The sequence below is a fragment of the Mustelus asterias genome, chromosome 15, assembly GCF_964213995.1.
Source record: "Mustelus asterias chromosome 15, sMusAst1.hap1.1, whole genome shotgun sequence".
Classification (NCBI taxonomy): domain Eukaryota; kingdom Metazoa; phylum Chordata; class Chondrichthyes; order Carcharhiniformes; family Triakidae; genus Mustelus; species Mustelus asterias.
The window spans coordinates 37,195,563-37,220,030 of record NC_135815.1 but is presented as its reverse complement, the minus strand read 5'-3'; the positions used below and the strand labels follow the sequence as shown (position 1 = coordinate 37,220,030).

At 41.2% G+C, this 24,468-nt stretch overlaps 1 protein-coding gene across 6 annotated transcripts in view; it reads right to left on the bottom strand.

The window, feature by feature from the left end:
* Positions 1–24,468, bottom strand: part of gpatch2 (G patch domain containing 2) — a 265,071-nt gene that overhangs the window by 199,799 nt on the left and 40,804 nt on the right. For all 6 annotated transcript variants that reach the window (XR_013499638.1, XM_078229773.1, XM_078229775.1 and 3 more), the window contains exons 4-5: positions 14,290–14,472; positions 12,445–12,524 (exon numbers count right to left, since the gene is read on the bottom strand). Coding sequence is in view for 5 of the 6 variants with exons in the window: in XM_078229773.1 (XP_078085899.1) it covers positions 12,445–12,524; positions 14,290–14,472 (263 nt within the window). In the remaining variant the exon portion in view is untranslated. The remainder of the gene's footprint in view (positions 1–12,444; positions 12,525–14,289; positions 14,473–24,468) is intronic.

Here is a 24,468-nt window from a genome sequence, read left to right as displayed (position 1 = left end):
CGAGGGGGAGACCGTGGAGGGAGCGAGGGAGGTGAATGTAAGGGGGCAGGGGCTCAAGGGTTTGAAGGGAGCAGATGGTGAATCGGGGGGGGCTGTGGGGGGGCGGTGGTCCGGTGGGTGGATAGAGTTTTGACCCAGGGACTTGGGATAGACCCCGAGAAAAAAGTGAATTGAGAATCGATGGGGTTCAGGTTGTGGTCCCATACGTGTACTATATAGCAGAACAATTTTTTTGGACCAGATTAAAAAGTGGAAAAATTCAATATTATTTAATTAAGTAATTTCCTTGTATTTTTCAATGCAGGTTGCTGGACGCATTTGATATTTTGGAGCGCGCTATTGATATCAAGTTCTTTCCATATTAGAACTATTGATGTCAAATTGTTTCTGAGAGCATTGTGTACATATGAAAGCAAAAATGATGTCCCAAACTTTCAGCTGGGGCTGTTCTCAATCAAGATGAGAGATGCTGTTACACAATCCATAATTTATGATTTTCAATGATCCTTCGGAATACTGATTCTCCTCTTGCTTTCAAAGTTGGGCATGTAATGTTTATTAATTTTGTCAATACCAAAATAAATCAGAAACTGTGTTTCCAGAATTATCAAACACTATTCAGTTCGTTCAAATTCTTCAACATTTGCAGGATTCATTAGGTGCTTTCACTAAGTGCTATCAAATTTGTAATCTTCAAAATGTCATCACTTAATATTCAACACAGCTTATTTTGCATAATGACAGACCAATATTATCTTATTTTTGCAAATGCTGCTTTTTATTTGGTCCATATTCATGGACTTTACTTCCTGTAATATGGGTTGGGATAATAATAGCACAACTAGTCAATTAGCAAAAAGGAGAAGGAATTCTTGGAATGTGGACCAAACTCTTTCTTGATCAGAGGAAAGAAAGTGTTGGATGTAGTTATGAGGAATGAAATTGGGCAAGTGGAAATGTTTTAGTTTGTCGGCATCAGGGAACAGTGATCATAATATCAGGTGCGAATAGTTATATAAAAGGACAATGAACAAATCAACCATAATACTTAACTGGAGGAGTGTTCATTTTAATGAGTTAGAAAGGGATCAGGCTGGTGAATTGGAATCAAAAATTGGTAGGAAAAACAGTGATCAAACAATGGCAAGTCTTCAAAGAGGAAATAGTTTGTTGTCGAGTACATGCATTCTCATGAGGGGAAAAATGTCATCCAAAACTCCCTGGACAACTAAAGGCATGGAGAATAAAATGAAACAAAAAAGTAAAAACAAATGTAAGGTTGCTAACATAGCAGTGAAGCAAAATGATTACAAAAAGTGCATAAAAGTTCTAAAAGAGGGAATAGAAGGGGCATAGAAAGAGTCCAAGAATAGACTACATACTAACATAAAAGAAAATTCAAGTGTCATCAAAGAAAGGGTGAGGTCAATTAGGGACCAAAAAGCATGACTGAGGTACTAAATAAGTCCTTTGCTTACGTCTTCATCAGAAGAGAGGATGCTGTTAACAGCAGTGAAGGAGGAGAGGTTCGTAATATTGGATCAGATGAAAATATCTGGAAGGAAATACTCAAAAGATTGACATTATTCAAAATAGAAAAGGCACCTGATACAAATGGAATGCATCCCAGTTAGCAAAGGTGAAAATTATGACCAGAGTCTTCCATCTCTCATGGCATGGTGCCCAAGAACTGGTGGATTGCAAATGTTTCCTGTTCAAAGGGGAGAGAAATGAACCTTGCTCTGCGGGTCAGTCAGCCCAACAACAGTGGGAAGACTTTTAGAGACCTAATTAATTGGCACTTAGAAAAATTTGGGCCAATTAATCAAAGTCAGCATGGATTTGTTAAACGTAAATTGTGTTTAACTATCATGATCTAGTTCTTTGATGAAATGAGGAAGAGGATTCATGAGGATAGTGCATCTGATATTTTGCAAACAAGCTTTCAAAAGGTGTTTGTAAAATTACCATATAATAGACTTGTTATTAAATTAAATGTCATGGGATTAAACAGACAACGGCAGTGTAGATACAAAATTGGTTAATGTATAAAAAGCTGCGTGTAGTGTTAAATGGTTGTTTTCCAGATTTGAGTCAAGTATACAGCGATGTTCCCCAGGTGTCTGTATCAGGACCAGTGCTTCTTTTGATAGATATCAATGACCCATTCTTGGGTATATAGAGCATAATTTCAAAGTCTGCACCTGACACAAAATTCAGAAATGTAGTAAATAATAAGTGAGGTTGTAACTCTCTTCATGAAGACATATGCAGACTGATAAAAAGGACTGACATGCAGCAGATAAAATTTTACAGAGAAAAGGGTGAAGTGATACATTTTGGAAGAATGAGGAAAGGTACTATAAACTAAATGTACAATTTTAAAAGGGGGCAAGATTAGAGAGAGATTATGGGTGTATATACAAAATCTTTGAATTGGCAAATCAAGTTGTTATGGCTGTGAAGAAGCATGTGAAAAAAAGGACTTGATTAACAAAACCTTTATAAAATACTGGTCAACTCAGCTGGAGTATTTTGTTCCAATTCTGAGCACCAGACTTTAGGAAGGATGTCAAAGCCTTCAATAAAATGCAGATGATTTACTGGAATGGTAGCAGGGATGAGGACGTTCAGTTCTGCAGAGAAACTAGGTAAAGCTGGGTTGTTCCTAGATCAGGGAATGTTAGAGATGTTTAAAATCATGAATGGATTTGACAGTATAAATAAGGAGAAACTGATATCAATGGCAAAAGAATTGGTAATGCATATTTAACATGATCCACAAAGGAACTAGTGGTGAGATGAAGAGGAAAAGAAGCTGTTTTGGTGCCCTGGAATCCATGGCCTGTCAGGAAGGTGGAGGTACATGCAAAGTGCAGTTGACAGAGGGGAACCGGTGGATGTGGTGTTTTTGGATTTCCAGAAGGCGTTCGATAAGGTGCCTCACAAAAGGTTGCTGCAGAAGATTAAGGTACATGGAGTTGGGGGTAAAGTGTTAGCGTGGATTGAGGATTGGTTATCTAACAGGAAGCAGAGAGTTGGAATAAATGGGTGCTTTTCTGGTTGGCAGTTGGTGACTAGTGGCGTGCCGCAGGGATCAGTGCTCGGGCCTCAACTGTTTACCATATACATGGACGATCTGGAGGAGGGGACCGGGTGTAGGGTAACAAAGTTTGCGGATGACACAAAGATGAGTGGGAAAGCGAATTGCGTGGAGGATGCGGAAAGTCTGCAGGGAGATTTGGATAGGCTAAGTGAGCGGGCGAGGATCTGGCAGATGGAGTATAACGTTGACAAGTGTGAGATTATCCACTTTGGAAGGAATAATAGTAAAATGGACTATTATTTAAATGGTGAAAAAATACAACATGCTACTGTGCAGAGGGACCTGGGGGTCCTTGCGCATGAATCGCAAAAACTCAGTTTGCAGGTGCAGCAGGTGATCAAGAAGGCAAATGGAATGTTGGCCTTTATTGCGAAGGGGATGGAATATAAAAGCAGGGAGGTCTTGCTGCAATTGTACAAGGTACTGGTGAGGCTGCAACTGGAGTACTGTGTGAAATTTTGGTCCCCTTATTTGCGGAAGGATATATTGGCCTTGGAGGGAGTACAGAGAAGGTTCACCAGGTTGATACCGGAGATGAGGGGGTTAGCTTATGAGGAGAGATTGAGTAGATTGGGCCTGTACTCGTTGGAGTTTAGAAGGCTGAGGGGAGATCTTATAGAGACTTATAAGATAATGAAGGGGCTAGACAGGGTAGAGGCAGAGAGATTCTTTCCACTTAGAAAGGAAACAAGAACTAGAGGACACAGCCTCAAAATAAGGGGGAGTCAGTTTAGGACAGAGTTGAGGAGGAACTTCTTCTCTCAGAGGGTAGTGAATCTCTGGAATTCTCTGCCCATTGAAGCAGTGGAGGCTACCTCGTTAAAGATGTTTAAGTCACAGGTAGATAGATTTCTGATCAATAAGGGAATTAAGGGTTATGGGGAACAGGTGGGTAAGTGGAACTAAACCACTATCAGATCAGCCATGATCTTATTGAAGGCGGGGCAGGCTCGAGGGGTTAGATGGCCTATTCCTGCTCCTATTTCTTATGTTCTTATGTTCTTAAAGGTAATTTTCAAAAGAAAACAGGATAAATATTTGAAGGGAAAACATTTAGAACAAAGAACAAAGAACAGTACAGCACAGGAAACAGGCCCTTCGGCCCTCCAAGCCTGTGCCGCTCCTTGGTCCAACTAGACCAATCGTTTGTATCCCTCCATTCCCAGGCTGCTCATGTGACTATCCAGGTAAGTCTTAAACGATGTCAGCATGCCTGCCTCCACCACCCTACTTGGCAGCGCATTCCAGGCCCCCACCACCCTCTGTGTAAAAAACGTCCCTCTGATATCTGAGTTATACTTCGCCCCTCTCACCTTGAGCCCGTGACCTCTCGTGATTGTCACCTCCGACCTGGGAAAAAGCTTCCCACTGTTCACCCTATCTATACCCTTCATAATCTTGTACACCTCTATTAGATCTCCTCTCATTCTCCGTCTTTCCAAGGAGAACAACCCCAGTCTACCCAATCTCTCCTCATAGCTAAGACCCTCCATACCAGGCAACATCCTGGTAAACCTTCTCTGCACTCTCTCTAACGCCTCCACGTCCTTCTGGTAGTGCGGCGACCAGAACTGGACGCAGTACTCCAAATGTGGCCTAACCAGCGTTCTATACAGCTGCATCATCAGACTCCAGCTTTTATACTCTATACCCCGTCCTATAAAGGCAAGCATACCATATGCCTTCTTCACCACCTTCTCCACCTGTGTTGCCACCTTCAAGGATTTGTGGACTTGCACACCAAGGTCCCTCTGTGTTTCTATACTCCTGATGACTCTGCCATTTATTGTATAACTCCTCCCTACATTATTTCTTCCAAAATGCATCACTTCGCATTTATCCGGATTAAACTCCATCTGCCACCTCTCCGCCCAATTTTCCAGCCTATCTATATCCTGCTGTATTGCCCGACAATGCTCTTCGCTATCCGCAAGTCCAGCCATCTTCGTGTCATCCGCAAACTTGCTGATTACACCAGTTACACCTTCTTCCAAATCATTTATATATATCACAAATAGCAGAGGCCCCAGTACAGAGCCCTGCGGAACACCACTGGTCACAGACCTCCAGCCGGAAAAAGACCCTTCGACCACTACCCTCTGTCTCCTATGGCCAAGCCAGTTCTCCACCCATCTAGCCACTTCTACTTGTATCCCATGAGCCTTAACCTTCTTAACCAACCTGCCATGTTGGGAGTTTGTCAAATGCCTTACTGAAATCCATATAGACGACATCCACGGCCCTTCCTTCATCAACCGTTTTTGTCACTTCCTCAAAAAACTCCACCAAATTTGTAAGGCACGACCTCCCTCTTACAAAACCATGCTGTCTGTCACTAATGAGATTGTTCCGTTCTAAATGCACATACATCCTGTCTCTAAGAATCCTCTCCAACAATTTCCCTACCACGGACGTCAAGCTCACCGGCCTATAATTTCCTGGGTTATCCCTGCTACCCTTCTTAAACAACGGGACCACATTCGCTATCCTCCAATCATAGAACATAGAACATAGAACATAGAACATTACAGCGCAGAACAGGCCCTTCGGCCCACGATGTTGCACCGACAAGTTAAAAAAAAACTGTGACCCTCCAACCTAAACCAATTTCTTTTCGTCCATGAACCTATCTACGGATCTCTTAAACGCCCCCAAACTAGGCGCATTTACTACTGATGCTGGCAGGGCATTCCAATCCCTCACCACCCTCTGGGTAAAGAACCTACCCCTGACATCGGTTCTATAACTACCCCCCCTCAATTTAAAGCCATGCCCCCTCGTGCTGGATTTCTCCATCAGAGGAAAAAGGCTATCACTATCCACCCTATCTAAACCTCTAATCATCTTATATGTTTCAATAAGATCCCCTCTTAGCCGCCGCCTTTCCAGCGAAAACAATCCCAAATCCCTCAGCCTCTCCTCATAGGATCTCCCCTCCATACCAGGCAACATCCTGGTAAACCTCCTCTGCACCCTCTCCAAAGCCTCCACATCCTTCCTGTAATGTGGGGACCAGAACTGCACACAGTACTCCAAGTGCGGCCGCACCAGAGTTGTGTACAGTTGCAACATAACGCTACGACTCCTAAATTCAATCCCCCTACCAATAAACGCCAAGACACCATATGCCTTCTTAACAACCTTATCTACTTGATTCCCAACTTTCAGGGATCTATGCACACATACACCTAGATCCCTCTGCTCCTCCACACTATTCAAAGTCCTCCCGTTAGCCCTATACTCAACACAACTGTTATTCCTACCAAAGTGAATTACCTCACACTTCTCCGCATTAAACTCCATCCGCCACCTCTCGGCCCAACTTTGCAACCTGTCTAAGTCTTCCTGCAAACTACGACACCCTTCCTCACTGTCTACCACACCACCGACTTTGGTGTCATCAGCAAATTTGCTAATCCACCCAACTATACCCTCATCCAGATCATTAATAAATATTACAAACAGCAGTGGCCCCAAAACAGATCCCTGAGGTACACCACTTGTAACCGCACTCCATGATGAATATTTACTATCAACCACCACCCTCTGTTTCCTATCCGCTAGCCAATTCCTGATCCAATTTCCTAGATCACCCCCAATCCCATACATCTGCATTTTCTGCAGAAGCCTACCATGGTGAACCTTATCAAACGCCTTACTAAAATCCATATATACCACGTCCACTGCCTTGCCCCCATCCACCTCCTTGGTCACTTTCTCAAAAAACTCAATAAGGTTAGTAAGGCACGACCTACCTGCCACAAAACCATGCTGACTATCACCTATCAATTCATTACTCTCCAAATAACTATAAATCCTATCCCTTATAATTTTTTCCAACATCTTGCCGACAACAGAAGTGAGACTCACCGGTCTATAATTCCCGGGGAAGTCTCTGTTCCCCTTCTTAAACAATGGGACAACATTCGCTAACCTCAGGGACCTCACCCGTGTCCAAAGAAGCGACAAAGATTTCCGTCAGAGGCCCAGCAATTTCATCTCTCGTCTCCCTGAGCAGTCGAGGATAGATGCCATCAGGCCCTGGGGCTTTGTCAGTTTTAATGTTCCCTAAAAAACCTAACACTTCCTCTCTTGTAATGGAGATTTTCTCTAACGGGTCAACACCTCCCTCCGAGACACTCCCGGTTAACACGCCCCTCTCCTTCGTGAATACCGATGCAAAGTATTCATTTAGGATCTCCCCTATTCCCTTGGGTTCTAAGCATAATTCCCCTCCTTTGTCCCTGAGAGGTCCGATTTTCTCCCTGACAACTCTTTTGTTCCTAACGTATGAATAGAATGCCTTAGGATTCTCCTTAATCCTGCCTGCCAAGAACATCTCGTGACCTCTTTTTGTCCTTCTAACTCCCCGTTTGAGTTCTTTCCTACTCTCTCAGTATTCCTCCAGAGCTCCATCTGTTTTCAGTTGCCTGGACTTAACGTACGCCTCCCTTTTCATTTTAATCAGATCCTCAATTTCCCTGGTTATCCACGGCTCTCGAATCCTACCTTTCCTATCTTTCCTTTTTACAGGCACATGCCTATCCTGCAGCCTTATCAATAGTTCCTTAAAAGACTCCCACATGCCAGACGCGGACTTACCCTCGAACATCCTCTCCCAATCAACATCCACCAATTCCTGCCTAATCCGGCTATAGTTAGCCTTCCCCCAATTTAGCACCCTGCCCGTAGGACAGCACTCATCCTTGTCCATTACTATCCTAAAGTTAACAGAGTTGTGGTCACTATTTGCCACATGTTCCCCTACCGAAACTTTGACAACCTGACCGGGCTCATTTCCCAGAACTAGGTCCAGTATAGCCCCCTCTCTAGTCGGGCTATCTACATACTGTTCCAAAGAACCTTCCAGTATGCATTTTACAAATTCCTCCCCGTCCGGACCCCCAGCTCTAAGCACTTTCCAGTCTGTGCCAGGGAAATTAAAGTCCCCCACTACAACAACCCTATTTTTTCTGCACCTATCCAGAATCTCCTGACATATCCTTTCCTCCACTTCCCGTGGGCTGGTGGGTGGTCTGTAGTACACCCCCAGCATAGTGACTGCACCCTTCCTGTTTCTGAGTTCCACCCACAGCGACTCAGTACATGACCCCTCTAAGTTGTCTACCCTCTGCACCGCGGTAATATGCTCCTTAACTAATATCGCTACTCCCCCACCTTTTTTAGCCCCTCCTCTGTCTCGCCTAAAACACTTATACCCCGGAATATTCAGCTGCCAGTCCTGTCCTTCTTTTAACCAAGTTTCCGTCACCGCAACCACATCCAAATTCAGCATAAGCATTAAGGCCCTAAGTTCGTCTGTTTTACCCGTTACGCTCCTCGCATTGAAGCAGATGCACTCCAGACCTCCAGGTCCACTCAGGTCATCCTCCTCCAGAGTGCTCCTCTTCTTAGCTAGCCTTGCCCTGGCCCCCAGCTCAACCCCAGCCTCAGTATTTACTGACCTATTGTTTTGTTCCCCACCCCCCTGTCACACTAGTTTAAATCCTGCCGAAACACTCTAGCAAAACTCCCAGCCAGGATATTTGCTCCCTTCCAGTTGAGGTGTAACCCATCCTTTCTGAACTGTTGCAATCCTGACTTGAAGATTTCCCAGTTATCTATAAATTTAAAACCCTCCCTCTTGCACCAGTCCTTTAGCCACGCATTCAACTGTAGAATCTCCCTGTTCCGAGCCTCACTTGCACTAGACACCGGGAGCAGTCCAGAAATTGCTACCCTGGAGGTCTTACTTTTTAGCCTAGCACCCAACTCCCTGAATTTCTCTCGTATGACCCCCCTGCTCTTCCTACCTACATCATTTTCACCAATGTGTACAATCACATCCGTTTGACTCCCTTCCTTTTTAAATATGCTTCCTACCCTCTCGGAGACATCCAGTACCCCGGCACCAGGGAGGCAGACTACCATCCTGGATTCTCATTCACTCCCACAGAACCGCCTGTCCGTGCCTCTAACCATTGCGTCCCCCACAACTATCGCTCTCCTAAACCTCTTCTTTCCCTTCCGGACCCCTGAGCCTGTCTCCGTGGAGGCGATCTGGTCCTCGTGGCTTACCCCTGGAGGGGCATGCCCCTCCACAGAATCCAAAACAATATACCTATTTTGGAGGGGGACAACCACAGGGGATCCCTCCACAGACTGCTCACTCCCTTCCCTTCTCCCATCTGTTGCCCATCCCTTTCTTTTATGGGAGACTGCCACTGGGGTACTTTCTGGCACATCACCCTTCTGACTATTACCCCTCCTAACTGTGACCCACGTGTCTTCCTTCCGAGACCCTGGTGTCACTACCTGACTATAACTTCTATCTATTAATCTCTCATTTTCCCTAACTAAACTGAGTTCATCGAGCCTCAGCTCCAGCTCCCTTACACGAGTGCCATGGAGACAGAGCCAGGGATTAGGACCAATTGGATAGCTCTATCAAAGAGCCAGCAACGGTGCAATGAACCTGCATTTATGCTGTGTATGATTCTATGCTTCATAAAATTAGATAACACTGCAGGCCATTCTGCCCATCAGGTCTATGCCAACTCTTTGTAAGAGATATCCAATTCATGTCATTCCTTGCTCATTCCCCATGGTCCTCCAATGCTTTCATTTTCAAGCCCTATATATAATTTCCTTTCGAAAGTTACTATTGAATCTGCCCCGTCACTCTTCTAGGAAGTGAATTCCAGCTCATAGTAACATACTGTGTGAAGAAAATTCTTTAGCCCCGTCTGGTCCTTTTACCAATTATCTTAAAATCTGTATTGTCTGGTTACTGATCCTCCTGCCAGTGATAACAACATGTTTCCCCTATCTACACTGCCAAAATCTCTCATAATTTTATAAATAGTTGTGCTTTGATTTACAGAAAATAAATATTACAACTGACTTGTAGATAAACTGGGCATTCAGAATTTGGAATCTAATCTCACTCAATTTGGACCATGGTGCAATTATCAGAAAATAAATTTAAATCTCTCCAGAATCACTTCAAAAGAAAGAAATACATTAACAATATAAGGAAACAAGATAAACAAGAATGATCACATCTGTGAAAAAAGTGGAAAAGGCAGAAAAAGAGCATAGCGAAGCAGTAAAATCTGAATTTTACCAGCTTGGGAAGCTCAAGTTTAACAGGATCTGCATGCCAACAAAGTAGTTACAGTAATGATCCCAGTAATACTAATGAGTCAGATTCTGTGCTGTAACTTGGAAGTAAGTTTGGTCAATAAGCTAATAACTGTTAACTGCTATAGTCATCTCAAATCACTATAGACCAGTCATTTATTGACCAATGAAACAATGACAACAGTTATACACAACACAGTTAATCTCACCGTCTTGACCATAGGATGACAGAAATTTCCTGTGGGAATAGATCCAGGTAAGGAAAAAAAAAATAAAGAAAGCTAGATTGAAAGGCAAAAGGAAATCACAGGAAGACCCTAGAAGGGAAAATAAAACAATTGGAGACAAAAACAAATAGAAAAAAAAAGAGAAAAATAATGTAGAAGGACAGACACAAGGAGATTAAAAACAGAAATAAAAAAGACACAAGCAGGGCAAATAGGGGAAATTAAATGCCAAATATTCCCAGACTTGCAAACTAACATTAGCTTCTGAAGGATGGGAAAAAAAACAAGACTTCTATCTATTTCCATAGATTTAAAATGCAGGTTTGCAGGCTTGAAAATAAAGTGTTGGAGATGTATCAAAAAAATGGATCAAACATTAGGTGAAGATTTATTGCAAGTAGTTTCATCTAATGCAAGAAAGATGAATTGATTTTGGTTAAATTAGATATAACTGACAATTCATTGGTAGGGAAGATGCATTATTTTCCAATTGTTATCCTCCCATGGTTTAAGTGATTTGTGCTCTATTGTATTTTACGAAAAGAACAGAGGAACTTTCAATGATTTAGATTGTATGTATTAATCATACCCAGTAGCTGTGAACCATATATCTAAAACTGAAGAAGATTTTTGACATCTAATTCTGTGACAAGACTTTGGCGCTAGATACCCTACTCATACCCATAATCTCAAATCCATTTACTGATACAGTTGAACAATTTTCTGTTTTAATTCTATGAGGCTTAAGGTGTCATTGCATTTCTGCAACCAAATAAAGCAAGTGGAGAATATTTAGGCTTTTGTTTTTCTAATTTTAACGTAAATAGAATTGAAACTAAATTAGCTAAATTTAGATTCAAATAGTTTTCTTAAATTTGTGTACCATTGCTTCCCATGTCTAAATGTGCTCAAAAATAAAAACATTCAAAATAAAATTGAAAACATTAGGGCAAAGGAAAATGAAATAATTGAGAATGGTTATATGACATGAAAAATGGAAGGATATCTGGCAGCACATATTATGTGAATTTTTTGGTAAAATACTGTAATTAATTGAAACTATTAATGCATCCAGTGCTTCCCAGCATATTTCCTACTTAAGTACTCACAATGCATTCTGCTTTAGTGTGCATGACCATGAAAGCACACCAAAATAACAAACAAATATTTAATCCATTTTAATTCCTGAAACATTCAATAAAAGACAATAGTTTCTAACTTGCTAATTTACTTTTGGATTTTGCTAGTATCGTATAAAGACAAAAAATATTTAATGAGACAATATAGGTGAATTAAAATCAATACTTCTTTTAACCCTATTATTCTGCTCTGAATTTAAGCAGAATTTGTACCTTAAGTCAAGAATATTAAACAATTCATTCGGAATTAAACACATCTGACATTAGTTCAATCATAGCATAGTAGCTAGCTATCTCTCTCACAAACAACAGTACACAATAGGAGGTAGTTTCTCTGTCTCTTGGCACAATTTTTGAATACATTGCCAGTGACCAAAAATAAAGAAAAATTCAGCAGTATGTTAATGCACACCTTTCACAACATGATTTAAAGCTCAACATCTTTCTGGTTTTGGAGGAGGAATCAGTAGTATTTTTTCCCTTTTTTCATGCCCTTTGCTGGTAACACCGTGGGTACGTCATATGTCATAAATACCATGAGAACTAATCCATCAGTTGTAATGGCTCCAATAAAACACCACTGTGAGATTGCAATAAGACTGGAAAATAGGCTACAAATCCCAGCTATGCTCAGGCTCGCAATGAAGCGAGACAGAAAGGAGGTGGGAAAGGGATCAAGAGATAGATGGCCACCTGAACCATGACCAGAAAGGGCAGAGGTCACAGGCCAAGGTCTTAATAATATCTCCACCACCTAACTTCAGTAAGGTACTAGTCTAAGCTTTCATAACAGCTATACAGGACAAAGAGAAAGAATAAATGTGCTTACTTTTGTGGAAATCTTCCTGGGTCCCTTTCTGCCATTTCTATTTGCCATTCCAGACAGTCGGGTGAGTCTTGCTTGAAACCCTATCAAACAAACAGTAGTTTAAGAGATCTTGATATGGCCTATTTGACAGCTATTTCAGTTAAAAGGGGCATGGACTGGACTTTGACCTCAGCCCTTTAAAACACTGCCAGTCAGGCAAAAAATAACTGGCAAATATAATTGTTAATTTTTATGGACAATAGTAATATCTTGATTTGGTAGGAGAAAGAAACATATTAACCCTTTGAGAATTGCATTCACATCTTGGCATCAAAATCAAAGGCATCAGAAATAATTATAAAATTTATTCAGGGAAAGCCAAATTGATAAGTGTTCAGTATTCACAGCCCACAAATTTGAACTTAAAAGATTCAGAATTATTTTTGTAGGTCATTTTTTACCAAGTCTCAATTTGCTCTTTACCTCAGGCTCCATTTTCCAAGACCTAAATATTGCTACTCTTTTCTGCATTTCATTCCTCAAATTTTCCCCATTTGAAGATTTACCATAAACACATCATGTAAGTCATTGTCCATAATAAATGCAAATCTAACGGTATATAATGTGTCAGCTGTGGGTTAGTGGGAACCACAATCACCTCAAAGGCAGTAGCTTGTGGATTCAAGGCACTCGAGAGACTTGAGCACAAGATTCTAGGCTGGCACTCCAATACAGTATTGAGAGTGTGCTGCATGGTTGGAGGATCCATCTTTCAGATTAACCTTCTCTCAGGTGGACATCAAAGTCCCCATGGCAGGGAGGAGGAGATGGGGGCAGGCTCTCTTCTTCATGTTCTGATCAGTATTTGTCCCTCAATCAGATTATCTGGTCATTATCACAATGCCGTTTATGGGACCTGGCTGTGCAAATATTGGCTGCTGCAATTCCGACATTATAAAAAGATAAGAAATAGGGGCAGTGGTAGATCATTTTACTCTTTGGTCCTGCTCTGCCATTTAGTACAATCATGGCTGATCTTCTATCTCAACTCCACCTTCCCACGTTATCCCCATATCCACTAATTTCCTTAGTATCCAAAAACTTCCATCTTTAATATTATCAATTACTGAGCATTCACGGCCCTCTGGAGTAATGTGTATTGGAACAATGGTTACACTTCCAAACTTCTTCATTGGCTGCAAAGCACTTTGAGATATCCTGAAGTCATGAAAGGCATTACATTAAGCAAGTTCTTTCTTTTCTTATGTCAGTTTTGTCACAGCAATTTTATTCATTCGCCCTATTACATGCACAAGATTCCACTATAGGTCTAAAGCTACAAAAAGTTTATGTCAAGGGGCTAATTGTTATGCAGAAAGTGTAAGAACTTGTGAAAAAAATTGGCTTAAACGCTGTTTAAAATGAAAATGCTCTGATAAAATTAAATGCATTTGTAAACAATAAAGCATCAAGTACTTTAACAAAAAATAATTATAGTATTTAATAATAATATGCAAAGTTTGTAATATAGTAAGAAAATATTTTCTTTTTCCCTTTGTACACAAATCACTTTTTCTCATTTCCATCTATTGGTTCTAGCAAATCTATTCAATCTGTTTTCTTTTGAAAGAAATTATACATTTGGCAAAGGCACGGAAAGGAAAAAAAAGGTCCAAAGTTAACACATTTCCAATATACTAAAATCGACAGTCTAAAGCATCATAGTTCAGAACCACTTGCAACTCTCCTGTCAAGCAAACAAGTAAAATTATTAAAGATTTCCAGCATCCACAGTATTTTGCTTTTATTTAAGTAATATTATTTAATAACTTCACACCTGCAATTGGAAGCAAGAATGGTACTGACCTCTTTGGGATGATTGTGTCATGAGAGGAAAAGTGCCAGTTAAGATGCTTTCAAATACTGGATCTGGCAGTTCGCTCTCCAGTTCCAGGGCATCATCTTGCTCCCACCAAGGAATGATCCCAGCAATGCCACATGCCCCACCAGATTCACCCTCAAAGAACCAGTCACTTTGTTCATCGTCACCTTTTTAAAAAAAATCAAGTCTTAAAAAAAGTACATTTATATACAAGAAATATTGTCCAATTAATCTCTGCCAAACAAATAAGCAACATAACTTGGCATATGCCTGGTATCTAAAATGTTCAAAACATCTTTTAATATGCTGTTCGGAACAAAATTATGCTATTTAAATCTCAAAATGCAAACCTATAAAAAGTGAAAAGGACACGACTCAGCAGGCCAGGCAGCATCCGTGGAGAGAAGCATAATTAACGTTTCAGTTTGATGACCCTTTGTCAGGAAAGATAGATTTATAATAAGCTTTAAAAAAATGAGAGGGGAATAAAGAACAAAGAGGAAGGTCTGTGAAAGGATGGTGATGTGGAAGATGAGGTAAATGGAACGCTTGGTTCTGGGAGGCGTTGGGGTAGAGGGTAGAAAGAGGGAGAGCAGAAATGTGTGAAATAGATTGGACACAGCTGAAGGCCCTGTCAATCACCCCGGCAGGGGAAATCTTCGCTTGAGGAAAGAGGACAATCAGAAGTGCTAGTATGGAAGGTTGCATCGTGTGGACAGATGCAATGGAGATGGAGAAACTAGAAGAACAAAAATAAGAGTCCTTATGGAAGCGGGATGAGAGTCCATGGATCTGTAGTGATGTTCGTTGATAGCCTATCGCCAGAAATTAAGTCAGAAAAGTTAAGGAAGGGATGGGAAGATTCAGAGATGGACCAGGTGTCGGTAAGGGAAGGGTGGAAATTGAAAACAAAGTAATTTATATTTTCCAATTCAGTACGAGAGCAAGAAACGATACTGACATTCATCAATGTACTGGGAAAAAAAGAGTTGCGGGAAATGCTGGAATTGGACTGGAAGAACGAATATTCCACTTACCCCCAAAAAAGGGAGAGATAGCTGGAATCCACGTAGGTTCCCACAGCAGCCACTTTGGACAAAGTGGACATAAAGAATAAGTTATTCATTACAAGAATAAGGTCAGCCAGGTAATGGAGGATGGTGGTGGATGGAAGGGGGGGAATAGACATGTCACGGGATTAGACTCTTCCCTTCCCTTCCTTGAATTCCCCATCTCCATTCTGGAGATAGGCTATCAGATAATGTTCTTTACAAGCCGCAGACTCCCACAGCTGCCTTGACTATACTTCCTTGCATCTCACTTGGTAGAACATAGAATCATAGAATACCTACAGTACTGAATGAGGCCATTCGGCCCATCAAGTCTGTACCAACCACAATCCCACCCAGGCCCTATTCCCATAACCCCACACATTTACCCTGTTAATCCCCCTGACACTAGGGTCAATTTAGCATGGCCAATCAACCTAACCCACACATCTTTGGACTGTGCGAGGAAACCAGAGGAAACCCATACAGACACAGGGAGAATGTGCAAACTCCACACAGACAGACAGTCACCCAAGGCTGAAATCGAATCCGGATCCCTGGTGCTGTGAGGCAGCAGTGCTAACCACTGTGCCACTGGATCACCATTAATCTTAACTGATAATGGAGGGGGGTGGAGGTTGTTGTGCCGTGAAAGCACATTGGAAAAGAAACTTTGTATTCCAGGTATTTAGTGAATAGCCCATTTTCTCATATGCCTCAGGGAAAGAGTTTACAATGATCTGGAGCTCAGGTTTCTGAGCTCAATTATCCGAGGTCTCAAATACTCCTTCTGAGTGCAACAGTGATTTACTTGTACTTATTTCAATTTAGTATACTATATTTGCTGCTTACAATGTCATCTGCTCTATACTGGGGAGACCAAATAGATTGGTGATTACTTTGCAGGACACCTCCTTCCATTCAGTCCACAAGTATGACCCTGCACTTCCAATCACTTGTTTTACGGACAGGAGGGGGATTCATTGAAACCCCCCTGATTTCACCCCTTGCCTACCATCCGCAAACAGAAAGGCAGATTTGATTTCCACCTTCACAGTTGGTGGCTTAGTTTCCCCAACCCTTTAGTTTGGAGTGACCGAATCCTCTATTAACTCCACGGCAAACTCAAGGAAAAATGAAAGGGTTGGTTTATTTTACACACACACAAAATGCAGAAAGGGGTCCTTTCCTTTTGCACTCATAATGAAAGAGAAATGAGGGAAAGAAATGGGTACGGGGCAAGACCACAACAAAAATAAGAGTTATCGTTCCATTTGAATCCCGAATCAAAGGTCCAATGGTATATTCCTTCAGAGGTTAGAAGGCTAAAAGTGTTGCAAGGTGATCTGCCTCTCGAGAAGTGAGGACTTCCACAATGAAAGAAAGCACCCAGATATTAATTAGTCTTAAAGGGGTGTTTCGATGTTACCAGTAGTACACAGTGCAGATGAGGAACAAGCAATATGCTGTTACCTGTTAGGTAGAAAAATAATAGACTGCTTGGATACAGTTCGACATGGCACTATTACAGGTTCTGGAAACTTGAGGGAGGTCATGTGACACACCTCCCACTTCATTTCCTGGATTTTGGTGAAAGAATATATTTTTCCAGGTCTTGAATTTTGACAGATTTGCCAGAGGAGTTGGTGCCCCTTTTGGTCCTTGCAGACACACCATCTCTGTGGCCAAAGTTTTGCCTTAGAAATGTAAAGGATGTCGGTGCATTTCAGTCACAGGGGGCATGAGTGCTCCTTTAAAGATAACACGGTCCCTGCTGGTTTCTGAAGAGTAAATATTCCTCTGGTGCAAGTCATGGTTAGTCACGCATTGTCCATTTTTAAAAAAGTAGCCAGTTTGACACAGATATATATTTCCCTTTCTGTCTTCTAGACAGGACACTTGTCATTTCAATTCTGGATCATGCTTCTACTCTGACCTGCTACAGTGTACCGATGAAACTTAAAATATGCTTGAGGAAAAACACTCCATCTTTTGACTCAACAGTCATCTGGATTCAAAATTGAGTTCATAATCTCCAACTCCATTTTGCTTCTTGTTTTTTTATTGCTGGTTCATTTTTTTTCCCGGTCTCTTTCTTTATTCTCTTACTTTGCATTTGGATAGCTGGCATCTAGCCATTCACACCTCATCTAGACAAATTCCACCCCCTTTGGGTTTTGTATTATGAAGCCATATGTTATTTAATCTCTCCTGCCCTCCACCTTGTCATACATCTTCCTTTTTCCCCACATACCACCCATTTCACTTGCTCAATATTGATTACATTTCTATCTTTCTTGAGTTCTGAGATCAAGTCATCGACAAAAAAGTTAACTGTTACCCTCCACTGATGCTATCTGACCTACTGAGTATTTTCAGCAGTTTGATTTTTTTCCCCCAGATTTCAAGCATCTGCTGTATTTTGTGTTTGAATTAATTGATAGAGTCTTATCAGTTCACATTTCAAAGGAATTATAATCAACATTATCCTCTTTTTCTGCCTGATTTAACTGATTGCTCAACACTGATGAGATATTTGGGAAACTGTACAAGTTGCTGAGTTTGAATCTATGAGGGAAGTGGATTACTATCAATGTTCATTGACGTGTTTGCAGTCAGCATTTCAAGTATCCTTTGTAGCTTCCTTAGAATATTGAGTCCAATCAATTCTCCCAGCTCATTTCCTCCAATGATGCTGTCAAGTCACTGTTTAAAAAACTCAAAATCCATCCCTACTTGCAGTTGATACTCAGTTAAAGCTCACATAAATGGTTGATTGGCCATGCTAAAATTGCCCTTAGTGTCCTGAGATGCGTAGGTTAGAGGGATTAGTGGATAGATATGGGGGTAGGGCTTGGGTGGGATTGTGGTCGGTGCAGACTCGATGGGCCAAATGGCCTCTTTCTGCACTGTAGGGTTTCTATGATTCTATGATAAATAGTAGGAGTTTCAAAGAACAAGACAACATCTGTAATTATTTCCCAGCAACGGTCAGTGTGAGGAGTGAAGAATGAAAATGTTAAGAAAAAAGGAGTTGCAGGAAGTTCAACGAGTTCAATCATGGAATTTCACTGAACAAATTTATCTAAATGTCTAATGCCAATATTTCCTATGTCTAATGGTGATATTACCTTTATCTGGGAAAGACTTATCATATACCTTGAAACTGCACTGTACACAGATTAGCAGACCTTAGTTATCTATTTTATTGAAGGTATTATTAACCTATTTATTTTAATGTGCCTGTTTGATGTGTCCATCTTACCTGCCAAATAATGAACAAATATCATCCTTTTCACAATTAAAACTACATTTCAAATATGAGCTCCAATGATCCAGTTAGTTTATGTAGCAACCGAGCTATAAAACTAGGCTTGCACTGCACTGAGCTTGCTACCCTCAGGCACTGCAGCAAATATTTACTTACTTGTTCCCTTGCAGATGCTGACTGACCTGCTATATTTCTGGGATCTTCAGTTTTTGTTTCAGATTTTCAGTACCTGCTTTTTTTTTGCTTTTTGCCCATTTGTGTTGCCACAATTAGCCTTAGCATCCTGAGATAGGAAGGGAAATATTATCCTTATCATAACATCTCTAGCTAGAAATGCTTGTGTGCGAATATCAAAAGTGGACTGAATCAATGGGTTGAATTTTGTGGACTTAGACCCTGCTGGAATGGAGAGTTCATTTGTGGGCTGGGAACCCAATTTTATGATCGACAAGCTTAGCCATGGCTCTTTCCATGGTGACCCTGTCAAGTCGGGAAACAGGTGCCCTGATTGGGGGAGGGTTAAAAGAAAATATTTCTGAATTGCTTTTTAATTACATCAGTTACTGAATTGACAGATCAAAGGTGTTATTCCCTGCTCACCTTCAAAGAAGAGGGCATCTGTAATTATTTTCCAGCAACGGAAGTTCAACTAGTTCAATCATGGCATTTCACTAAACAAATTTATCTAGTCAAACCTTTCTTGCAATTCTGTCCTGCACTTTTTCTTTTTCCAATTTTTTTCTGACCTCCAAGTTTTCAATGTTCCCTCATGTATGCCATGTCTCCCCAGTTGGTCTCCCTCTCGAGTGTCGCGCAAAGCGAGTAGGATGTTTGCCTTGGAGACTGTGGCTAGTGCTTGTGCGTGGAGTCTTTTAACATGAGGAGACTGTTGCATTGCAGCTACCACATAGTTCTGGCTGACCAAGAAACTCTCTCATTCTTACCTGTCACAGCTGTATTGAAAGGATTTACAGGTTATCAAACAACCTGCTTGGCCATACCTATAATGTACCTTCCATGATCATCAAGTCATGGGGTGGGGCTCAAACCTGGAAATTCTGGTTCAGAGGTAGGTACACTACTCACTGTACCATCTACCCTTCTGGTGTACAGATTTGTTCTGATGCACATCTTTTCAGAGAGTTTCTATTTCTCCTCTGGTCTAATGTATTTGGATTCTGTTTCCTGTTCTGTGTGCATTAAAATCTCCAACCCAGCTGTTATGGGGACTAGGTACCATAGTGAATTAGAGAGCAGGAATACCACCTACAGGGCTTGGGGGTGGGGTGGAAGTGGTGGATAATGTTATGGGCCTCCACCAGACATGGCTGAGGTAGGGGGGGGGGACAACATGGATGGCTAGCCCAATGCCTTCCTAGTCATCACTGAGCTGTCCCCTGCACTGTGGTGAGCAAGTAACGCATTAGCCAACTCACCCACCCTTGAGCCTACTGAAGCCCTTAATTGGCCAGTTAACATGCATTTGAGGGTCTATTTCCACTTATGCCACCATAATAGAGTGGGATGGAAAGTGGAACAAAGCAAGCCAGCCCACATTTTTACCATCTGAAGTGAAAAGGCAGGAAGCTGGAGATGATTATCTACTTTTGGGGAGTGCCCTGAGGATACCCCCTCCCCTTGTGTCTTCCCCAGCTGTCAAAACCCAAACCACACCCCATGGTCCCTCCTCTCCCAAAACCCTGGGACTTGCCTTCAAGTCTGGTCACCATGATCTCCTTCTTGGGGCTGTGTGTAGCCTCAGCAGCTCTCACTACAGGGTTTTCGCGCTGCCAGGTCTACTCAGCTGCCAGTCAATCTGATTGGCTGACAGCTTTGAGGGGCAGGAGTTCCTTTCCTTGAAGAGCAGAAATCCCACCCTCCCCTTGTTAAAGCCAGCCCCAGCATATTGTTGTTGCAGCACAGCCTTTTGCAAAATTGGTCAGCACACAACTGGCTTTTCTACCAGGGGTGTCGAGCAATATATTCCATCCCCATTAAGTTTAGCCCTTTGACTCAGCTGGATGCAAAGACTTTATGTGAATTGCAATTATGAAATATCAACAGCACACATTTGTCCACAATTCAACCCAACCTAGCATTCTAACTAAAGAGAGGTTACGAGAAATGGAAAAATTTAGACTGGTGTAACTAGTACCGTCCTGAGGTTATCAATAAAGCACATCTTTGTGACAGTGCTGAGTCAGCTTTACTCTGCATGTGATTATGTTATACCTTACTTGGAAATGCTTCCTAGGACATGTCCAATGTAGGAACATGCTCCGAACCCCCTGTTAATTCTTGTGGTCGTTGTTACTGCTGAAAGAATATCTGGAGCAGAGAGTAGGTCAAAATGCAATTTTGAGAGTTTTTATTTCTATGGAGAAGAAAGTCTATTCACTATCAGAATACAATACAGCATAGTGATTCTGTAATGTAGACTCTCCTGCAACATTTTCCCCTAACTTTTTCAACTGAAAAGCTGAAGCTGCTTATAGATTTAATAGAACATATACTAAAGAAGGTACATAAAAATAGGTTGTGTGGAAGCATAACTTATGAACAGTTAATTGCAAAGCCCATCAATTGCTCAAAAGCTGTTCTATTTGTTCCACATTAGAAAACTCAATAAAGCTTCCAATCCTGAATTAAAATTGTATATTCTTTTCAGATCTAGATCTGGTGGCATTTTAAAATTGCTACACAACTACAGCACCTGAACTGTAAAAATACACTTCCAAAGATAATTGTAGTACATACAAGGTACTAAATTACCAGATACTTTGCAGAAAAATACTAAAACAAATCAACCTCAATTCAGAGAAATAAAACCACTTGAATATTACTCTTAATGCAATATGCCATCAGAATTGTTGTATTACTGTATTTAACCAGGCTCAAGTCCAACAGGTTTATTTGGTAGCACGAGCTTTCGGAGTGTTGCCCCTTCATCAGGTGAGTGAATTCATAAACAGGGCATATATAGACACAAACTCAATTACAAGATAATGGTTGGAATGTGAGTCTTAACAGGTAATCAAGTCTTTATAGGTGCAGACAATGTGAGTGGAGAGAGGGTTAAGCACAGCTTAAAGAGATGTGAATTGTCTCCAGCCAGTTAATGAGATTTTGCAAACCCAGGCAAGTTGTGGGGGTTACAGATGGTGTGACATGAACCCAAGATCCCGGTTGAGGCCATCCTCATGTGTGCGGAACTTGACTATCAGTTTCTGCTCAGTGATTCTGCGTTGTCGTGTGTCACGAAGGCCGCCTTGGAGAACGCTTTCCGAAGATCAGAGGCTGAATACCCTTGACTGCTGAAGTGTTCCCCAACAGGAAGGGAACATTCTTGCCTGGTGATTGTTGAGTGGTGTCCATTCATCCGTTGTCGTAGCATCTGCATGGTCTCGCCAATGTACTATGCCTCGGGACATCCTTTCCTGCAGCGTATCAGGTAGACAATGTTGGCCGAGTCACAAGAGTATGTACCGTGTAATTGGTGGATGGTGTTCTCACGTGAGATGATGGCATTCTGTCGATGATCCGGCATGTCTTGCAGAAGTTGCTGTGGCAGGGTTATGTGGTGTCGTGGTCACTGTTCTCCTGAAGGCTGGGTAGTTTGCTGTGTACGATGCATTGAACTGAACTCTTCACTCACCTGATGAAGGGGCAACGCTCTGAAAGCTCGTGCTTCCAAATAAACCTGTTGGACTTTAGCCTGGTGTTGTGAGACTATTTACTGTGCCTATCCCAGTCCAATGCTGGCAACTCCACATTGTACTGCATTTAAGTTTAAGACAAAGTATCCACAGTTTTCAAGACTTGAACTGCAACTTTAGTTATTAACTCTCAAAATAAATAGCTTATGTGAGATTCAACGGAAATCATTTTATTTTTCAAAACATAAAAACAAAATGATCAATAATAAGGGGAAGTTTACCGATCTCACAATCCCAATAGAGAAGAGTACTCAAAAGATAATGCAGATTGAAGACACAGCTACAGTACAACTGTGTCATATCTCTGACCCATCTCTGCTCTCTAAGAATCCAAAATTGGGAATTTACTCAAGAAGGATTAGTGTTTAAATTTCAGGCATTTCAGATAGCGACAACAACTGCCAAACATTTGTTTCATAATTCTATCATTTTAACTGTAATATTCAAAGGAAAACTGCAGAACCAAATATTTTGAACCAAATAAAAGCTAGATGATCTCTCATGGCATCACTCAGGCAAAACTAGAAGAGCTACTTTCTTGCTGTAATTGTCTCTTTGTCTCCTACTCTTTAACACTTCCAACTTCTCCTCTATTTATTTTTCACTCTTTTTCTCTCTTCATATGTGCGTCATTTGGTCGATTGTTACCTCCATCTCTGGAAGTGGGTGCAGGTCATGTTTTCACTTTAGTTTTTAGTCTGTTTGTAAACAATACATCTCAGAAACTAATGGACTGATTTCAATGAAACATGGCACACCCATACGATATAGCCCAAGGGAGAACTGATTACTTTTTGGTGAAGATGCTGATTCGGATCAGGATCCTGGATTTTTTTTAAAGGATCCTTTATCCTTGGGCAATGCGGCAAATTTACTTTTTTAAACAAATCCTATGCATTGTTTTATTTAGAATATTGTTGATTGTTTTAGAATGTCTCAGCTGTTGCGATGCAATTCGTCACAACTGTCAAAATGTGAGCAGAGTTTTCAAAGCAAATTATTGGATCTACATTGGCCTGAAGTCTCCTCAGTGAGATGAAAATTATTTACAAAAATATTTTCTCTCAGCTTTGTAGTTAAGTGTGATGAACGTTGACCCAGAAGGCAGTAAGGAACATTTGTAATTTCTTTAAAATGTCTGTGGAATCTGTAATTAGTTTTGATTATGTTTGAAGAGGACTTTTAAGAGTTTGCATCAATTGTGAAGGGACAAATTGTAATTTTCTTGAACAATAAAGAAATCCTGATCCATGTGACCAGGCCACTCTGGGAGAAAAACCAACAGGAAGTTAATATATGAAATCTGTGTAGCTGGCTAACACAAAGGGGAGACGCATCCAAAGGAGAACTGAAGCAGGGGAAGAACAGAGAAGGCACATTCACATGGAGCTGTGTGTAATACAGTTAAAAAGGATAAAACAGTGAAGGCTTGGTTAGAACTGGGGCACTGATTTGGACAATTCTATAGCTATGCTTCAGTTTTGAAAGAGCTGGCAGGATAATTTAACAATGTCTCTGCGGAATCTTTGCTTTCCAATCAGAGCAATGGAATTCTGCAGGTGTATGCCACTTGGTTGGCAACAATCTCTGGAGAATTTCGATGGAGTGGAGCTACCAAGGTGACTCAAGGGCCAAATCCATTAAATAAGAAAAGTGAGATCCTCGTTTCTGAAGGCTGAGTTGGAAAGACCAAGAGACTGAACATGGTGCCATGAATATTTGTAATCTCGTTAGTCTTTGTTGCATCGGTTTTCCATGTGTAATTTATGATTCACATCAACATTAATTTGCCTGCTAAGTCATGTTTAATTTATGTGGGTTTTGTAATAAAAGCTACATATGTGGAATCCTGTTGATAATTTCTTCATTTGGGGGTCATTCAGTAAATTTGGTTATTTTGGTTTACTGGCAATCATAATACAGATCATCAACCATGCAGGAAAAAGTCTCAAGGGAAAGCTGTGTAATAGTAATAACGATAACACAATGTGTTCTACTGAGTATCCTCTTCACTCATTGGGCAGTTTTTAATACAGAAGATGGGGTTCCCAACTGCCAGTTACAGGCCAGCAAAAGCCCTGCACTTCCTCTTTCAGGGAAGGTTACCAGAGGTCAGCAGCTCTTGTG